Below are 18,114 nucleotides of genomic sequence, written 5' to 3' on the forward strand. Positions count from 1 at the left end.
GTCAGGGGCAACCCCACGAACATGAGTGTTACTGGTTTCAGATGGCTTTCGAAAAGCTCCGCTATCGTATCGCGTGTTGGTTGTGCCTCAAGAAAATGGCGGTATCATTTCATAAGGATGAGTGCTGTTCACGTGGTGGACTTTTTTTACTTATTGAGTTGGTGAGTCAAGTCTCTGAGCCGGCAAACAAAAGTAAACGAGTCTAGTAAAGTAAAATACACGAACACAGATCTATTAATAGTAATAATGTCCGATTCACAGGTGTGTGTACGCGAGTATTATGACGAGGTAATCAAAGCCTGGCTGGGCTAGTGGGTTCGAAAAGGGCTTGTTATCGATTGTTCTACACTATTGAATTGAGCCATGGAAAAATTTGTCACTAATTATGCTCGGCCTCCCATGAATCGATGTCTAACGAAAGCTCTTCTTACAGCAGCTAAATATTCGGTATGGATGTTTGATTACGTGTTTTTGTATGAAAACTGCATAGTAAAGTCGGAGAAAGGATTTCATATTGATTTGGTAATTTCAAGCTAATAAGTGCCTGGAACACTTGAGCGGCAATGCTTCGCGTTCTTATAGCCGTTAAATAATTCGTAACGGATTACCTTAATCCCAAATTTCGTTTGCGGATAAGGATAAATACAGCGAAAAAGACTCGTGGGGTCCTAGATAGACTGAACGAGCAATCTAGCACCCGCTTTGGACGTCTTGCGAAAATCAAAATACAAACAAGCTACTAATCATGTTATGTTCGCCGCAATAGAAGTTATAAACCTGGTCCAGCTTTCGCATAATAACGTACTTATAGAGATTAATATAGGCTCGACGAAGTGTTTAAGATAAATTGGTACTAGCTATTGCTGATCTGCTAGTCTTAATATACAAAAAAAAGCCTGTAATAGTATTACATTACTCTGAAGCTGGTCATAGAAATATATAAATTATTCCTTTATTTAACAGCGCCACTGATATTTCCAATATATATATAAGCTAATGACAGTTTCATTTAATGGCTCCGCGCTCCCACCGAAACTATAAATTTCCCTGGCATCAATTGACGGTTCACCACAATCAACTCATTGCCTTGCTGCCAAAAAACAAACAGATTCCGATGAATCAAAACAAGGACGACACGGCAAGAGACCCACTGTACGAAATCCACGACTAATTAAAAAAGACCCTTAAAATGCATTTTTTAGAATTTGTGTATATATATATATATACGTAGATGAAACTTAGATGGCTGTTAATGCAGCGGTTCGAGTTATTTGCAAAATCCTCAAGTACAAATCCTGTACCATCAAAGCCAGTGAGAGTTTTTCTAAGGACAACAATGTCAAAGGATCTGATCGGTCTGGCCATTTGACATTGAACTCTTTAGCGATAAGGAAATGTTTTTTACGAATACAAAGATCAATCACAGGGACGCTTTCTAGCTTGCGCAAACGATCAAGAAAAGTCAATTTTTTGCTAAACCAAATTTTCGGGCAATGGCCAGTTTTTAATTATCACGTCCAATACCGATATGCCGCTATACTCCTTTCAGATATAAAAATCCTTTACCTAATATGCTCCTTCAGTCCACAAACTCTGGACTGTTATTGTATTGAATGGCAGGAGGTCTGAAGTGAGATGTCACGGCTGGTTTGCAGTCCTATGTACGGTTCTTGATGCAATAAGGCGCTGTGCCTTCACCGTACGGTTGTTAGGTATTTTATCTCATTTTATTTAAATAGATACTGCCGATAAATTAATTTCGGTTGGTTTGTGAAACGTACGTGAGTGTTCCCGTTATGAAAAAGCTTCATTGACGATTTTGTCTAAATACATCTGGAATTCATTATGATTCCGCATAAAGCGGAAGGCCTTTTTGGTTTGTTTACTGAATGGTGATACAGTAACTATTGTTTTGCCCAAATACGTAATGTATGGCCCTTCTAACGTTTGGCCAAGATTACATCATATGTGTGTTCGAGTTTCCAGTTCAAGGTCCAATGAATGTGGCCATTAGTAAAATTCCAGCATAATATGGCGACGTTTGCTATTGATGTTCTTTTGATATATCTTAGCTTATTAAAATGGACACTGCACTATAGTTTGTTGCTCTGTTACTCAACAAAATACAGAGCAGGTGCTATAGCACCATTTATCAAACAGAACATCAAAGTTAATTATATTATAAGGAAAGAACTTGGACACTGTGACTGGATAGGGACGATAATAAGAACAAAGAATACAACCCTAGAAGTTAATGCAATATATAGATCTTCTACTGACAAAGCATCCAATTTAAATATATATATAAATCGAAACGTTACTTGAATAATGTACCGGTAAGATCATTTCTGGGCGAATCCAAAACAAAAGGAAAAATACTTATTTAAGAAATCCAGTAAAAAAACCATATACAAAAATCTAATTAGTCTCAAAAATCTAATGCTTAGACCTCTTGCCTCGTTACTATCCTTTCTGCCTTCATAAACAAACTACAAAGATGTTCATAATAAGCATATTCCACATTGTAAAGTTCAACACGTCGCTCGCTAGAAACAAATAAACTGAGCTATAGGAAAGGTTATGAGCTGATAATGATGCGAGCAATAAGTTTCAAGTTGACGCCTCTAACTGCTGACATCCGGTCAAAAGTTAGTGATTTCTTGGTGAGGAAGTGAGAATCATACCGAAATACTAGTCCAATTTAGAAAACCGGTGTGGAGGTCTTTACATCGAACGTATGTCAAATTTCGATAGAAAAGAACGTTTCATCGTGTGGTTTAGACACCCCAGATCCTGCAGTGGACATCCCCCTAGATAGACGCCCCTGGTCCTGTGCAGTCTATAGGAACCTTCGCAACGGAGTATCGTACGAAACTCAATGGTAAACGATAAAAATCCACGGATGCTCATTAAACAATCATGTCTTTACAGTAAATTACAGTGAAATGTGTGAAAACATAATTTGCAAACGACAACTCAAAACGATACATCTATTTGGTAATGGCCGACACGTGTGATACAGCCAAAGCATTTCGTGGTAAGTTTCCGCACGGTTGCTGCAATTGTCTGAAGATCTCGAGTTCTCGCCATAATGCTAAAATAACTCGTTTTACTATTAACTGAAAAAACATAAGAGATAGTCTGAGTACGAACGTGCGCATAGACGCTCCTTCATTCTCCAACATGCATCCGTGCAGTCGATAAGACGATGAATAAATTGTGCTGATTTTCGCTTATGCTTTGTTTTTAATTGTACCGAGCTAACATACTCTACATAAAAAAAATGGTTTGACAACCATTTCTTTTTGTAGAAACAATATAGTTTGACTTAGCTAGTTTACTCTATCCAGGAGTTGTAGGTGTTCGATTTTGTTTAACATGTTGATGTTACATAATGCTAGCTGCTGTTTCGGAGCCACCGCGAAATTATGAACAGAAACAAACCTTCACGGCCGATGCGTTTGAGAAAACTTCGTTCACGGCCACCATCGGGTGACGGAAGCTGGCATAAGTAATACACCACAGCCTATACTTTACATCTATCTAGACAGTGTATCTATGTATCACATGTAAATGCGTATGCCGAAAAGACATTGAATATTTGCGGGCATACAGTGAAAAACTGTTCTACCTACGATTACAAATAGATCGTACGTAATGCTATTCAATGTATAGTAAAGCACGGATCTGCTGCACTCAGACTATGCAAAAGATATGCAGCTTATTTTATAGGAGCAATAGCGATCGTACATCAGCGTATACTTTCCCGTATTCTATATACGGAACTCGTACTAAGAAACTGCAAATATAAACGACTTAACAATGCTGAATTTAATGCGAATGCGCAATAGTTACCAGCTGATCATCTCCAGCAGGCAAGGTTCAGTCTACTATGCCGATTGCACTGATCTGTCAGTGTTGTGTCATCATCGATGGTATCCCAGCCGATTAAACTCCTCAGTCGCCCGTAGAACTGGGAGCTATCCTGATGTTCACGTCTAACGCTGCTGGCATTGCCCTAGAGTTATCCTCCATTCCCAGTAGTCTCGCACTCTCTCAATTGTGGACTGCGATGGCTCGCCCAGTATGGAGCCAAAATGATGCTGCCGGGCGCCATATTATAGGAGGTAAAACATGACATTATATTCGACAATCGTTAGATGCCGCTGCTGCTGCCGCTGCTGCTGCCGCCGATGATGATGATGATCATGGTCACGGTGATGGTAATGCGGAGGATGATGTTGTTTTCTTGTTTTTAATGGGCGAGAGATAAGTGAGAGGAGAGAAAGGGCGCGCAAGAGGCGGATGGGTGCGGGTTGTTAAGGATGAATGAAAAGTGCGCGAATTTTTGGGATCGCGCGTATTCCACGTTAGAGTTTGGCAGCTGCTAACCGCTCGCACTGTTAGCAATAACAACAGCAACAACAAGTCTGTGTGTCTTAACACTTCTTTTCTCGAAACCTAACTCTAAAATTAACGAAGATGGCCGTGTCGTTTCATAAGGAGGAGTGCTGCTCCAAAAGTGGTTTATTCCTACTCGTCGAGCTGGTCAGTGGTTTAATGCTGTGAATTATTACGTAGAATTTTATTTAAAAGCGCTTATATGTTTTGCTTGGTTAGTTTTTTTCTTTTCGTTACATATCAATTAGTCCGGTTCCTGTATCAGCTATAGCGAATATCTCTGATTACGATTTGTTCTGAAAATATTGTCATTTGGTATCTCTTAATTCCCTAAACGTAGCTCGTTAGAACCCTGCGAACCTAATTCATGCATAAGCAACACAAAAGAAACCTACTCACTTTTTTACCCTAGTAGTAGGTGTAGTGCCAAATCTTTAATGGGGAATTTATAGACCCTACATAATCAATCTATTATCTGGTAGTCTTAGTTTTTGCGGTTGCTTCCTTGCTAAATGCTACTGAATAGAAGAAGTACTGGTTAAGTGTTGAATAAAAATGATTTCGTTTAGCACAACATACAGAAAACACCTCATTGATGTTTCTTCAAGTATCTAAAAATATTATGTATAAATTGCTCTAGTTTTCTATTTCACTACGATAGATTATCACTCCACTATTAGTAGCACACCAAACAGTAGAAGAAAAAAAAAGAAGAAGAACAATGGCTATGTATGTACGTTTATGTGCCATAAACCTGCCACCAATGTCACGATTCAGATAACATTTAGCCTATGAAGGTCCCCTATAGCGGCCGTAATCATCGCCGCTACGGGAACGCCAAAGTTAACGAAGACCTTTATGTTATTCATGAAAACTGTTATGGAAGCCTCCCACGCACAACCGTGCTAATGAGAAAGGATCTTTCTATAGCGTGAATCTTTAGAGCCGACTTGGATTTGATGATGCCGCCGTACCACTGAACGACCTTCGATCCCACGGGCACAGTGTCTCCATACCTTCTGAGGCTAAAATACATACAAACACACGGCGTGCACAGTGCCTTTGTATTTTTTAGCATTTTAGCTGGAACGATAATGCATCGAACGAATGGAACATAAAAAGAAAATACTATCTAATACGCTATTGCACGAAATGCGCACTTGTCAAAATTAGCGGCTGTTAAATTCTGTTATTTACATACGTATATTTGCAGGCAGTTCTAAGATGACTTTATTGCGGGGCGACTCAAATATCCTAACACAGAAAACGACATCATTCGTTTACTGTGCTCTAGTAAAGTCAGCAGACGGGAACTCATATAATAAATGAGCTTTTCGATTTCGATCAGTTTTAATGCATATAGACCTTCCCTGGATATTCAAATCACAACCTTACTCTGATTGCCGCTATATAATGTAATAGAAGCTATATGAATGGCCGGCTCTGGTTTTTTCAGAGATGGTTCTTCTGGAATCGTGCCAGGAAGTCGATCAGCCTATCCCCCGACTAGAGTAGGATCAGGTCTCGATGAAACGAACTATTATTGCGGGCATTCAGCGTCCCTTAGACTTCATCGTCACACAGTGACGATGAACAGGACGGCCGGTGCCAGGGATCACACTGGATATGTTATTGCAGTGCTTGTACGTTCAGTTGTATGCCTTCTCCTTCTTTCTCCGGAAAGACAGTACCGATGAGGGGCCCCATCGCATCGTCGAATGTCTATTGTAGACCCGTTTGTTCGGTTTTGGCTACGGGTTAGTGAGCATAGGGATTCACCCTCATCATACCTAAGGGCCTCCTCTCAACGATAGACCCTGCAACAGCGGTAGAAATAGGAGATCTCTTGAAGCGAGTCGAAATATAGCAGAGTGATAGTTACATTACCGAATCGTCGTTCGATCCAAAATTATGGATTCAAAATAAAAGTTCAGCCCTCTGCGATGAGCGGCAGCGAAGGCCATAATCCTGCTGATATGTCTCTTTTGATCCATAATTGTCATTTGTGCTTGTAATTATTGAAACGAAACCCCTTTTTTTTTACTTCAGGTAACGTTGTTTCATAAGCACATGTGCACATTATATAAGCACATGTTGGAGAACGTAGCAAGCTGATCACATATCATTGCAGTAAAGCATGCCGTACCAAGCACACACTGAGATATTTTACAGAAATAATTAATAAAGCAGAGGTTAAGAAACAGCAAGTCTTAAAAAATGCAAGTACCGACTAAAAGGATAAGCTTTAATTCATAACAAATATTCGTTATTAATAATAAATATATCTTAATATTGGTGACATTCTAAAATCAGGCGCATCATCTATGTTATGATCTAAAATTGGTGTTATAATATTTCAAAGCTTTCTAGTCTATCATAATATGTTCATTGCCGTTGCTGTGAACGCCGTTGAAGTGAACACGAGGGACGATGATTGATAAAAAAAACTCAACTATATTTTTACTCTTCAAACAACAATACACCGTACGAAGTAGTGCCGCCTCTCGCTGGTCCATAGAAAAACAGCAGACGCTGTGTGATAACCAGCCGAGCTCAAACCACTTGTCAGTGTACATATTAACGCGTGGAAGAAACCTCGCGGTCCCTCCATCGTATCAATTCAAGATGGGGTGCAGGTTGGTCGTATTTGTCGTGATATTGAATTGTTATGTTGTTATTAAATGATTGCTCCCCTTTTAACAGGTTAGAAAGCAATAATGAAGAGGATGGCTCAATCTTTTTTTGGATGAATCAAAGGCCACTGTTTTGCAGCCCCTCCGGCTTTTTTTTTCTTTCTAACGTGACTCGTACCTTTAGGTGGCCATTAGTTACGGTACAAAAATTCTTATTTTACCTTTCCATTACCACCATTTGAAAGTAGCATACGTCATAAGAGTAGCTCAAGTAAATTGGCTTTCGTCAAAACAGAGCAGCGGCAAACACGACCCGAACATCATTGAAATTGCACGATTAACTTAATATCTTTTTTGCCTGAGGCCTTTTCCTTGAGCTTCTCATGCAACAGTTATACCAGGTAATAAATTATATATATATACATAATTTATTACCTGTTGAGATTTTACCTGCTTCAAGTAGTCTGAAATTACGATAAAAATCGGCCCGATACAATTCTCTTCTGGTATGGAGTGGAAGATTAAGTCATATGGCAGCATTAACAACCCTCAACGGCCAAAGGAGTTCCCCAGGGCTGACCGAAGCCATGTATACCATGAGCCTTGGGCTGCTTCGTGACAATTTGCCAAGGAGATAACCAATGGGATTTTTGTCCCCATCAATATTCTCACACTGCCCTAGGCATAAGAAAATGGTAGTCGGCTGTCCAGCGTGCAATTTTTTTTCGTGTATAGAATTTCTCGGAAGAATTGACGGCTATACGTAACACCTAATGAAGCTTAACCTATCTTGGTCACTGCATCATGGCTTTTACCCTCTCATCGTACCGCACGGTCTGACTGTTAGCGCTTCCGCTGACAGACTGACATAAATTGCTGTAAGCTGTTAGTATCGGAAGTGGCGCCTGCGTCTCGTTTGTGTTTCGCATTTGTTTCTCGCAGTTCCTAGCTGACACGGATAACCAGGCCTCCTCTCTGTATAGAAACTGTAGGATTCGGTTAACGCCTTTGAAAGGCCCAGCAACACAAGCAGGATCAGTACCAGATTCGGCAAAACACACACTGCAGTTACTGCGGTCATGCTACTGTTTGATTACTACAGGTTCTGTTAGATACGTAAAATACATAATACATTTATGTCAACTGCATTGCTAGATCGCCAATTGTGGGCCCCCTAGTGGCTTTTAGGAAGGCGATGAAAATCTGTGTTGAAGATTGATCATTGCTGCATAAGTTGGGAATTACGACTTTATTTTCTCAACTTTGTTATCAGCATATGTGTAAAGGAATATTAGAGACGTATACGCCTTATAATATATTTCAAACTTAAAACTGCTTGTCCGTTTGCCTTAAGTTAAAGTCTCGTGTCATAGTAAACTACGCTACGCACGCACGTATCTAATTTACTGACAACATCAAGCGATGTAGTCACTCTGGTTTGTCGGGTGCTACGGTAATTCTTCTATCCTATATTTGGAAGATTACTCCTACATACATCCTACGATTCGTCTTGATGTCACTTCTATCATCACCCACAATCATTACGTAGGTCATTAAAACCAGTCTAGTTTTTTTTGTTTTTTTTTTTTTTTTTTTGTTAATGAACGGAAATGTGAACAATCCCTTGAGAAGTGCTCTCAATTGATAGCTTTTCGTATGCCTGTTCGTTGATACGATACCAGATTTGCCGGTATTGTTTCTCTTCAATAGTGAACCAATTACATTAGCTCATTGACAATATTGCCCAGCACTGACGGTAACGGATAACGACTACCGTACTTGATAGTAATGTGCTGTTATCGATCATAGAAGGGCACTAGTACATAAATGTGTTGCACTCCATCTATCTATCTGTGTGCGTTTATATGAGTCAGATCGTCATCATCCCGTAAGTTTGATATCGAATGTAATGCCCTATAGCTGTGACAACGTTAAAAACGAAATCGCAACCGATAACTTCTTTGCGCTTTTTTTTTTAAAATTTAATTCGTTGGTAATATCGTACCTGCATGGTCGTGCTAAACCCTATAGTTACGGTACGTGCGGGGGAATACACGCGAACCACAATAGAATATCTGCTATAATCCGATGAGGATAACACGAGCTTTTAGGCCATAAGTATGTCGCGCCTGATTTTATTAGGCACTTTTCAAATACATGTATAATCCAGCAATGTAAAACTAAAGCACCACTGGCATCGGATCAAATATAAGAAAAACATTATAGAAGGTAAGGCTCATCTTATCGGTGATACTCAACGACTGCAGTATCTGGCTTTGCCGCAGAAAAGCAACATGTTAGATATTTCCACTATTTATCACGATGACTCCACCGGTCTGTGTAGTACGACGCAGTGTTATATATGTCATATAGGCCTGTGTATACACATCTAATACAAACGAAACAAACACATTCAAAAGCACGGCGTCATTATTCATCCATAGCAATGGCTGACAGGGTCGCAATCTTGATGGCAGTCTTGGCACGATAAACGTAATTGACGGTGAAATAACTATAACAGTATGCCCCCAGCTATGTATTGACATTAAACACGCGATACATACACCTGTGGGTAATGTAATATACTGGTCGTATTTAATCGTAACAGCCATTTAACACGAATGCCACACAACTTAGAGGCAACAAAGCAAAAAGCAAACTTGGAAAGACAAAGCAAAACGACAACGCGCCATATATATAGCTTTATTTATTTTTGCACGTTTTGGTATCGCTTGTATTGTGTATATATATATATATATATATATATATATATATATATATATATAGATCGTCGAGCATAGGACAGGCTGATATTTGCGCTTAATTATCATGTCTGTTTGTTCGTGGCGTTTTATGAAATAAGGTACACACACGTATATATGTAGGTATAGGGCATGGCGTATGAATTGGAACAAACTTTAGCGGGCTGTTTGTTGTAACGAGCAAACGTTTATTCGTCGTCCTTCCCAATATTGGCTCGAATCCACCGTTATCATAAACCCGTTAAGCGCCGTCGATATTAGAAAGGCGTGACAGAAATTCAGGATCCATCTATTGAAGTGGTTTTTACGGCGAACACAATCCAATACGAGTGAATATTATGCGTGGCCCCGACGAGATTATGAAAACCTGTACGTTTTTACCTTGAAAAAGCAGTTTCTACTAAAGCGCGTCAGGTTCTTGTTTAGGTTCAAAGCGTTTCTAGAAAATGTCAACGATTCGCAACTACTTCGTCAACTATTTTACTGCAACGTTATTAGGTGACTTCATAGGCCTCTAGAAACTCGCGCGCAACTATGTACCAACGAGTAGCAAAAATCAGCATAGCCAGCCAGCATGTATAGCAAGGCAAGTTTCGTCCTTGTCTGATATAGTGTGTAGAGCTATTTCCAAGCTGAGCACCGAATCGCTAACAGCAGCCAGCCTCAGTGATTTAGCGTGGCACGGAATAAAAGACACGTTTCGAGTGCCTTACGGTGTCCGTTGTTGGGTCAGAAGGCCTTTGGTAGTACATGTTTCAAAAATATAACGGGCGGAGCTCTCATCTGAACGAGGTTATTGTTAGACCTAATATAAGAGTACTCGTCCAAAAACTCCTGTGGAACGAAAGAAAACACAGCGTTACGAATCACTGCAATCATTGCCTGCCACTCCAAGATGGTGGACGAACATGTAGCGGATAGTGAAGCGTTTCCGTACCGGTCGTCGTGTATGTCCTACGTATAATCTACAGTTCTATAGGGGCAACGGGTGAAGAAAACAGCGGAGTGCGTACACCCGAGTGTCAATGAGTGTGATATCATTGGTCGCAGAGAAGATGTCGGCTTGAGCATAATGGGAAGACTGCTAAGAAGGAAGTAGCCTGGACCGTGTCACGACACATGTGCGCGTAATGCAGTCATGTATTATGGCGCTTACCAACAAAATATTGGATCCTTGCTATTGATATATAAAAACAACGTGCCATCCGAATAAGTCGCAGTAGTGTCTATACTAATACAACATAGATTCAGTTGCTCGTACTCTAGTCACAGGCAACAGCAAATGATTTCTGCACGTTCGTTGCGATGACCTGTGCCGCACCAAGAAATCGTCGCGCTTGATTGATCTGAAAATCTATTGTTTTTATGGACGGAGAATTATTTGTCTGGTAACGCCTGAAGGGCCGTTTTGTTGTGCTGTTATGGCTATTACCGCGTAGTAGTTGTCGTCGTTACGTGTTGCGGTGAAGCAGAAAATTTTGCCTCTTGTGTTAGCTTTCAGTAATATATTTCATTGTTGTTAGTCAATCCTAGTTCCTGTTGCGAGATCGCATTCCAGTTGTTACCCTCTGTAAAAATCACTTTTTTTGTTCGCCTGAAATTTGAGTGCATACAAGCTACTTCTAGAGGCTCTAGACTGGAATAGCTGCAGATGGTGCCAATGTAAGTGGGGTTCTGTCAGCGTGTTTTATTGCGAGTGTATTATTCATTAAGAACATAATGGGGTAAATGTGTCCGAAAAACGTTAGCAGTTTCAAAGAGGTACCTCAGTCATGCTTGCTATAGTTAGCTGCTAGAAACAACAGCGGAGTTCCTCCTGCGCCCACTATTCTCCGATTTCTACTATCGAACAGCGCATTAAAAAGTACAAACATATTATTACAAATAGAGCAAAGAAAAAATACATGTGCTCTCTGTATATGGCGCATCATGTTTTTGGCAAGACTTCTTGATGTTGCTAAAAACAGGAACACTGAGAGAAAAGCACTGCAGTTACGGCAAATAGCTATACCAGCGCCGATCTGAACGCTGAGTAGCTAGCGAATAGTTTTCGGGTCCGCTGTAGAAGAGTGCTTTGTAAATTGGAATTGCGCCGCTTGTCATGGGTAAAGATTTAAACCGAATAGCGCCATGTTATTATCAACGGTAGCAGCTGTGCTGCCCACCATCATTCTTGGACCCTTCGAATAGTTTGGCTTGCCGACCGAGCACTGGCAATACTTCGGGAGCGGAAACATCTTTTCGACGTTCTCTGTGTCCGAAAAGTGGCCTTTTGTAGCAGGTGTACGTCTTTAGTCCAGGTGATGTAATGCAGAGGCGAATGCAGCAACGTTGGCAACAATAACAATCAGAGCATTGTTGGTACCAGTTACAAGAACCTAATGGTTTTTCCAGAACAATTGACTTCACTTACCAATCATGAGGATAATGATGATACCGGTGATGTCTGTCTGTGAATAGTCGCGCATGGATGTCACTCGCAGATTTATCGTCTCAACAAAATTGACAATAGCGCCCGACGAACAACATTTTCAATAACAAAAAGCAAAAACGCCCCCTAACGATTATAACAACGAGTCAAGAAAAGAGCGTATAATAAAGAACTGCTGTATGTTTGAGTGTATATAAAAGGAACAATCGAAGAGCTATTATCGCATGACAGATAGAGAAAAAGACTCGTTTTTGCGACAAAGCTCATATCTTCTAATTGAAAAATATTGAAGATTGATACAGGGTAATATTGTTGACGGTGGCGATAAAAATAACAAAGTAAACAAAGCAAAGTTATCGATGTTGAGTTTCATTAATTTTTTTTAAGGCTAATTTGTTACTCCTATTTGCAGAATTTGCGCATAAAGACGGAATATTCATAAAATAGAATGAGTATAAATATTTCGTAACTCAGCAGCGTAGCTTGACGTATGATAAGATGATATGTATGAACAGGCAAATAGAAAAAAGGCGCGTAACTCTTGCGAGCAGACAAACTTTTATGTAGTAAGAAGGTTATGTTAATACAGGTCCCGTGTTTAAAAATTGAAACTGTGCACAACGGTTAGTGCTAAAGTTTTCAAAGTAACTGTTATAGGGCAGCCGGTGTCCGCATGCTTTTTAAGTTGATTGACCCCGGTGTAGGGCCTAGCTTTTCCAAGCGTTATCAGCTGCGGCTTTTATTGACGTGTACATTAAAGGCTTACGTATAAAAACGCACGTACAATTTTAGCGCGTGACCCAACTGGCGGTTTCAACGGCTGGTGTTGGTCCTATACCTATGAGTTTGGACAAGTGCACGACGAAGCGAGTGCTAGCTACTTTTTCGTTACGAGTCTATTAGCGAGTACTACATGGCCTATGTATAAGCATATTTCTTATACAATCAATTATAGTACTGGTAAACACGCACGGACGGCATGCTTGCAAAGAATCGCTAATTATTATTATTGCATATGATTTCAACAAAGTTCTGTGAAGAAGTCCAATCCAGCCTCAGTGCGTGATCTGTAATCCACGCTCGGTCATGATTTTCATGCCGTATATTACGAAGCATTAGGACATCTGCCTGGTGGACGATCGTCGTTTCGTTCACACTCGATACGGCCCATTCATAGTACACTTCATCGGCATCAACGAAAACAGCGGAAAAGAACAACTTGCTATGCCTGAGAAGATTGCTCAACCCCAACTTTGTGGGTGACAGCAATGCGGTCGAAAGACTCGTTTGAATGCGATCTTGTGATATGATCCTGAGCGCGAACGCGAACATTGTCATGTGGATCTGCATTATTGAAATATTATTGAGAGATGGGCATAAGGAGATGGGTTCTGCTTTCGATGACTAGCAAATCTGACTGAATCCTTTAAATCGATAGGCTGCATAATGGGCAAAGAAAAGGGGCACAGGTGGGGGCGCCGCGAAAGGCTAGTAAAAAGAAAACAATTTAGGCGATAATGTAACCCCGACAATATAACAGGAGTGAAGTTCATATACGGCAGTCGAGTTTAGTACCGCCGTTTTGATAGGCTGAATAGATTGGAGAGTAATAATTAGTATCGCCTCCTATATTCGATAACTTGTCGTACAATTCTGAAACTAAGCAGAACTGTTTATAACTTGTATCCTCTTGTCTACTTTTATTGTTGCAGATCTGTGGAGTTGTAATCTTTTCTATTCTGAAGGACAACGCATTTACTCATTCCGAGCCTATTTACTGGCTACAGTATACCTCCTTTATGTTTTTTCTCAATTCCTTTTTCCTCATCCTTTCCGGAGCTCTCACCGGCGAGGGAGTATCTGGAAGCTTCTATGTAAGTGTTATGTTTACATCACATAAGAAAAAATGCGAGATTCTAACTGAATGCTCAATCATGAGCATTTAATTACTAAATAGATACGAATAATCTCTTTTTTATATACATATCATGCGGCAAAACTGCTTTTGTTAAGAAACGACTTTTCTTATATGAAAGATGACGAGAAAAATACCTACTTACTGTACTACTTCTTCCATTCCCGTCGTGTTTATAATTCACGTCTTCATTCGATCAGCGAGCGCAATAACGTTACGCGAAGTCCATGTTCCTTATCACAAATGAAGTTCTCGTATTGACAGCATTTCCTACATACACTGAGTTCGCCTGCATCGGCAAAAGAAATTTACTCCAATTTTGAGGAATCCAAAAACTCTGATAATAGTAATAATAAACTCTATATAAAATAATCTGATCCTGAAACCACCGTGAAGAATCGTAGGACAAGAAAACGTCCCCTAACCAACTAACACAATATATGCCACAAGTTACATATACTGTCGTCCTTCTTTGTAACGTGTTCTATAACAACTAATAAGGAAGTATTTTTGAACTATAGCACAACGTCTACCACTTCTTCGGCATGGTCCTCTATGCTGGTCTTGCTATCTGGACGATTTCCAAGGACGGCGCCCCCTCGGAAGAGAGGGCCAAGAACCACTATTGGGTCTCAATGGTAAATTTTTCGTCTTTGATTTGTTCATGCTCATTGATAAAGGGCATTTAGTTTTTTTTTTATCGATTATAGATAACAGGAGTACTGGACAAAGCTGTTAATAAACGACCATCAGTCCTTGCATTTCTTCCTAATCGTGGCTATTTAAATTATCTTATCGATGAAATGCCATTACCCTGCTTATCAGGGTGTAGCTACTGCCGTAGAGAGTAGGTTCTTATGCGACCACAGTCGATTTTTTTTTATAGGATGTCTTCCATCGACTGAGACGGATAACAACTTAATACCAAGTGGTTTTATGTATGGCATATGTATGTAATAATTTCCAGATTTTGTCGTTCGTCGCTGCTCTCGTGCACGGGCTGCACGGAGTGTTTAATTGCCGCGGCTAAATTTCCTTGCGCATCCATCATACTGCTACATTCGCATCATCATTACACTAGAAGCTTCTGTACAAGCACCATCAGAACGAAACCGCATTCGTTCTCTTATGAGATAGAGACAGAAATAATCCTTATTCCTATTGAAATAGCCAGTTTCAGAAGTTGTTCTCTCAAGCGAGTTGTCTTTACTTTCGACCTTAACACTAAATGTATTGCACCGGTAATATATTGCCTATGATAAATTCTCTGTTTTACCGTCTACGACCAGACGGGGCTGTTACATGTGGCAATTCAAGCTAGCAGACGTTTCTGTCATGGTTCAATTCTTGTGGAAACGGAATAAATTGGCCGTTTTATAGTTACTATTAATAATTATAGCATTTGTTACGACTATTATTATTGTTACTGTGATTATTATATCGATTGTCAAACCTTATAGTTAGGTATGTACAAACGAATGCAAAAGTAAATGAAATGATTGAGCGCACCTAACCGATGTAACATATTAAGTAAATAAAGGAAAAAAACATACGAGGTTTATCAGTAATTTTAAACAGATTTTCATTTTTCATTCTAAGACTTTTCATATTTTCTCAGACTCCTATCTTAAACATTTCAGTATCAATCGGAAGCGCATTGTACCTTCAAATTTGAATAAAGTGCGTTTTTTAGGATTCAGCCACGCTTATTGCCTAGCCGATTTCTATTACCAAAAATAGAAAATAACAGAAGATCAGAACGCGGCATTTAAGAACATCTGTTAATCTGTTGTTTCGGTTGTCGATCACTTTTGTACCATTCTCTAAATGCGCTCATATTTAAAATACCGAAACCATTTAAATCAGATCCGCGTAATCCCATGAGACGGGCCAGAATGTTTGCCATACTCCGCATTAACACAGTCAGTAATAAAATTGCGCATCCGCTCACCTCACACATTTATTATTTTTGTTATTATCACTTTTTATTTTTGTTATCATTACTACTACTACTATTACAATGTACACAAGTCACGATTGAACATGCAAGTTGCTAGAGGCCCATGTACATAATAAAGAAGCCTGTACGTGTAATTTAAGCGTAATCGACGGCATGACACTATTTGATCGTTTTCCGCTGTTCAATCCTCGAGGTAACTTGCAAGGTATTTAACACCTACAGATAGGCTATATGGGCCCAGTAAACAGGTTTCGTGAGAGGAGGACCATGCTTTTTCTGTTTTACATCCGGTACCTGATATGTTACGCATTACTTCAAAAGGCTGACTCCCAGCCAGAAACGATGTGTGGCTATGCTCAAATTCTGATTTCGAGTACCACGTGGCTCTAAGTATGTTATTTTCTGTACTAGAACAGGGATTAACACGACGGGGATGGACAAAAAAAACAATCGCGAAAGAGACAAAAAATGGAAAATGTCTTGGCGCAATGATGGGTCGGCCCAGCAAGGGTTAAAACGACGAGCAATGGTTTTACAAATTATGTAATCGAACTTTGTAACAACTAACAAGTGAAAAAAACGCTACGCCTTTACCGAGACAACGTGAAAGCGTTTTCGGCTAAACATGATTAACATTTTTGTGGAATTGATCGTACACTTCCAGACAGATATCCATCCGTGACCATAACCTGACGTTAATCCATAAGACAGATCAGTGTTACTACTACTTCTCAAGATATTTGCATCTACAACAGGTGCGACATAATATATTTCGACTCTAAGGAAGCATTCGTCAGACGACCAGCACGGATTTCAGTTAGCTAGAAAGTTGACATTCCATGAAATCCCGATGAAAATACTGCAACTTCTTTAAGTTGTACTACAGTCCAATAGTATCATATTAGAAAGTAGAGTGAAACAGAACACCAAGCAGTTATTCAAGCAAACGGTTTTGCCTAACGGGGCAATCTTCGCCACCTGATCGTTTTATAACTCGCCCATTTAAGACAACAAATAGAAAACAGGCATAAGTCAGCGAAGTTTATTATATACATGGGCGACCTGGTGCTATATGATGGCACCGATTTCATCTGTAGCCGACGCTAATAACACTGGCCTTTCGAGCAGAAAATATTAATCCCTGAAGGCACACGGAAAACTGAAGCGAAGATGTTTTAGGCATGTTGGTCGATCTGCGAAGTCCGATATGCTTCACTTAAATGGCCAAATATGAAACCGAATGGTCTACTTCTTTGCAGATACGCTAATCCTCGTTAAGGAACTTTCGAAATAGCATCCACTACCTGAGACACCACGGTGCCATTTTTAAGTTAAAAGATGTATCTTGAACAAACCATAGTAACTAGATTTGGCGGTTGTATAATATGACTTGTACACACATATTTAGTTAGGATTTACTTAATTTGGAATGAGGATAAATTGATTTACGGTAATAAGCTATATGGAAAGTACGCCACGTCGATTGAAACTTTTGACATAATATATAACCAGCCAGGTGGGATAACACTGCTATTTTTGTTTCTGAAAAGGGTTATAGAAGTAATATCCAAACAGTTATATATAATTCGCGAAACAAAATGGGATCCCAGAAACAAACGACTTTCATTCCGAAAAGAGAACGTAAAAAAATATCCTGTGTTCAAAGCGATTGGGTAAGATGATTGAGACCTTTGCAGTAGCAGACAGTGCACGTGGCAAAGATCATTAAACCATTCCAACTTTTCGCAGCGCTGCCAATTGATGTAGAATGGGGCAACACTGGCGACTATACAGTATAACAGCGGAATCAAAAGTTTGAAATAGGTAACTATTTGTGGCTTGTATCTGGTATTGAACTCCTACTTCGGAAATGGCCAAGCTTTAAAACTTTAGGTAGTGACAACTGATTGGCTCTAACAGCTTGAAGTTGCACTAAGCCACTAGAACTTTTACTGATGTAGTTTACGACATTTATCTCACATCGAGCGTCTCTTACATAAAGTAATTAAACG

The 18,114-nt window shown here is 39.8% G+C and overlaps 2 protein-coding genes and 1 long non-coding RNA gene across 5 annotated transcripts in view; 1 reads left to right on the forward strand and 2 right to left on the reverse strand.

Moving 5' to 3' along the window:
* LOC147757640 (uncharacterized) overlaps positions 1–4,001 on the reverse strand; it is a 29,184-nt gene extending 25,183 nt beyond the window's left edge. The window contains exon 1 of the long non-coding RNA XR_015320860.1: positions 3,856–4,001. This is a non-coding gene — a long non-coding RNA (uncharacterized LOC147757640). The remainder of the gene's footprint in view (positions 1–3,855) is intronic.
* LOC111246046 (uncharacterized) lies at positions 18–15,717 on the forward strand. Of its 2 annotated transcripts, none has more exons than XM_022795263.2 (4): positions 18–161; positions 13,940–14,101; positions 14,664–14,780; positions 15,110–15,717. In XM_022795263.2, the coding sequence occupies exons 1-4, from the start codon at positions 42–44 to the stop codon at positions 15,170–15,172; spliced, it is 462 nt and encodes a 153-aa protein (XP_022650998.2). In that variant the 5' UTR covers positions 18–41; the 3' UTR covers positions 15,173–15,717. The 2 variants fall into 2 exon arrangements, with proteins under 2 accessions (XP_022650998.2, XP_022651000.1); XM_022795265.2 differs by lacking the exon at positions 18–161 and adding an exon at positions 4,342–4,548.
* LOC111243633 (uncharacterized) overlaps positions 9,385–18,114 on the reverse strand; it is a 36,533-nt gene continuing 27,803 nt past the window's right edge. Inside the window, exon 6 of one of the 2 annotated variants that reach the window (XM_086979876.1) lies at positions 9,385–9,423. In XM_086979876.1, the coding sequence (XP_086836002.1) occupies positions 9,400–9,423 (24 nt within the window). In that variant the 3' untranslated portion in view covers positions 9,385–9,399. Of the gene's footprint in view, positions 9,424–14,119; positions 14,432–18,114 lie in introns of those variants that run through there. The other variant, XM_086979875.1, reaches the window with a different exon arrangement.

This window comes from Varroa destructor, unplaced genomic scaffold, assembly GCF_002443255.2.
Source record: "Varroa destructor unplaced genomic scaffold, Vdes_3.0 BEIS01000002.1, whole genome shotgun sequence".
NCBI lineage: Eukaryota > Metazoa > Arthropoda > Arachnida > Mesostigmata > Varroidae > Varroa > Varroa destructor.

Excerpts from the sequence above, each read along its gene's own strand:
- LOC111246046 (XM_022795263.2), top strand. The coding sequence starts at position 42 with ATGGCTTTCGAAAAGCTCCGCTATCGTATCGCGTGTTGGTTGTGCCTC. Across the intron at positions 14,102-14,663 it reads GAGTATCTGGAAGCTTCTAT|CACAACGTCTACCACTTCTT; the intron begins GTAAGTGTTATG and ends TTTGAACTATAG. Across the intron at positions 14,781-15,109 it reads ACCACTATTGGGTCTCAATG|ATTTTGTCGTTCGTCGCTGC; the intron begins GTAAATTTTTCG and ends AATAATTTCCAG.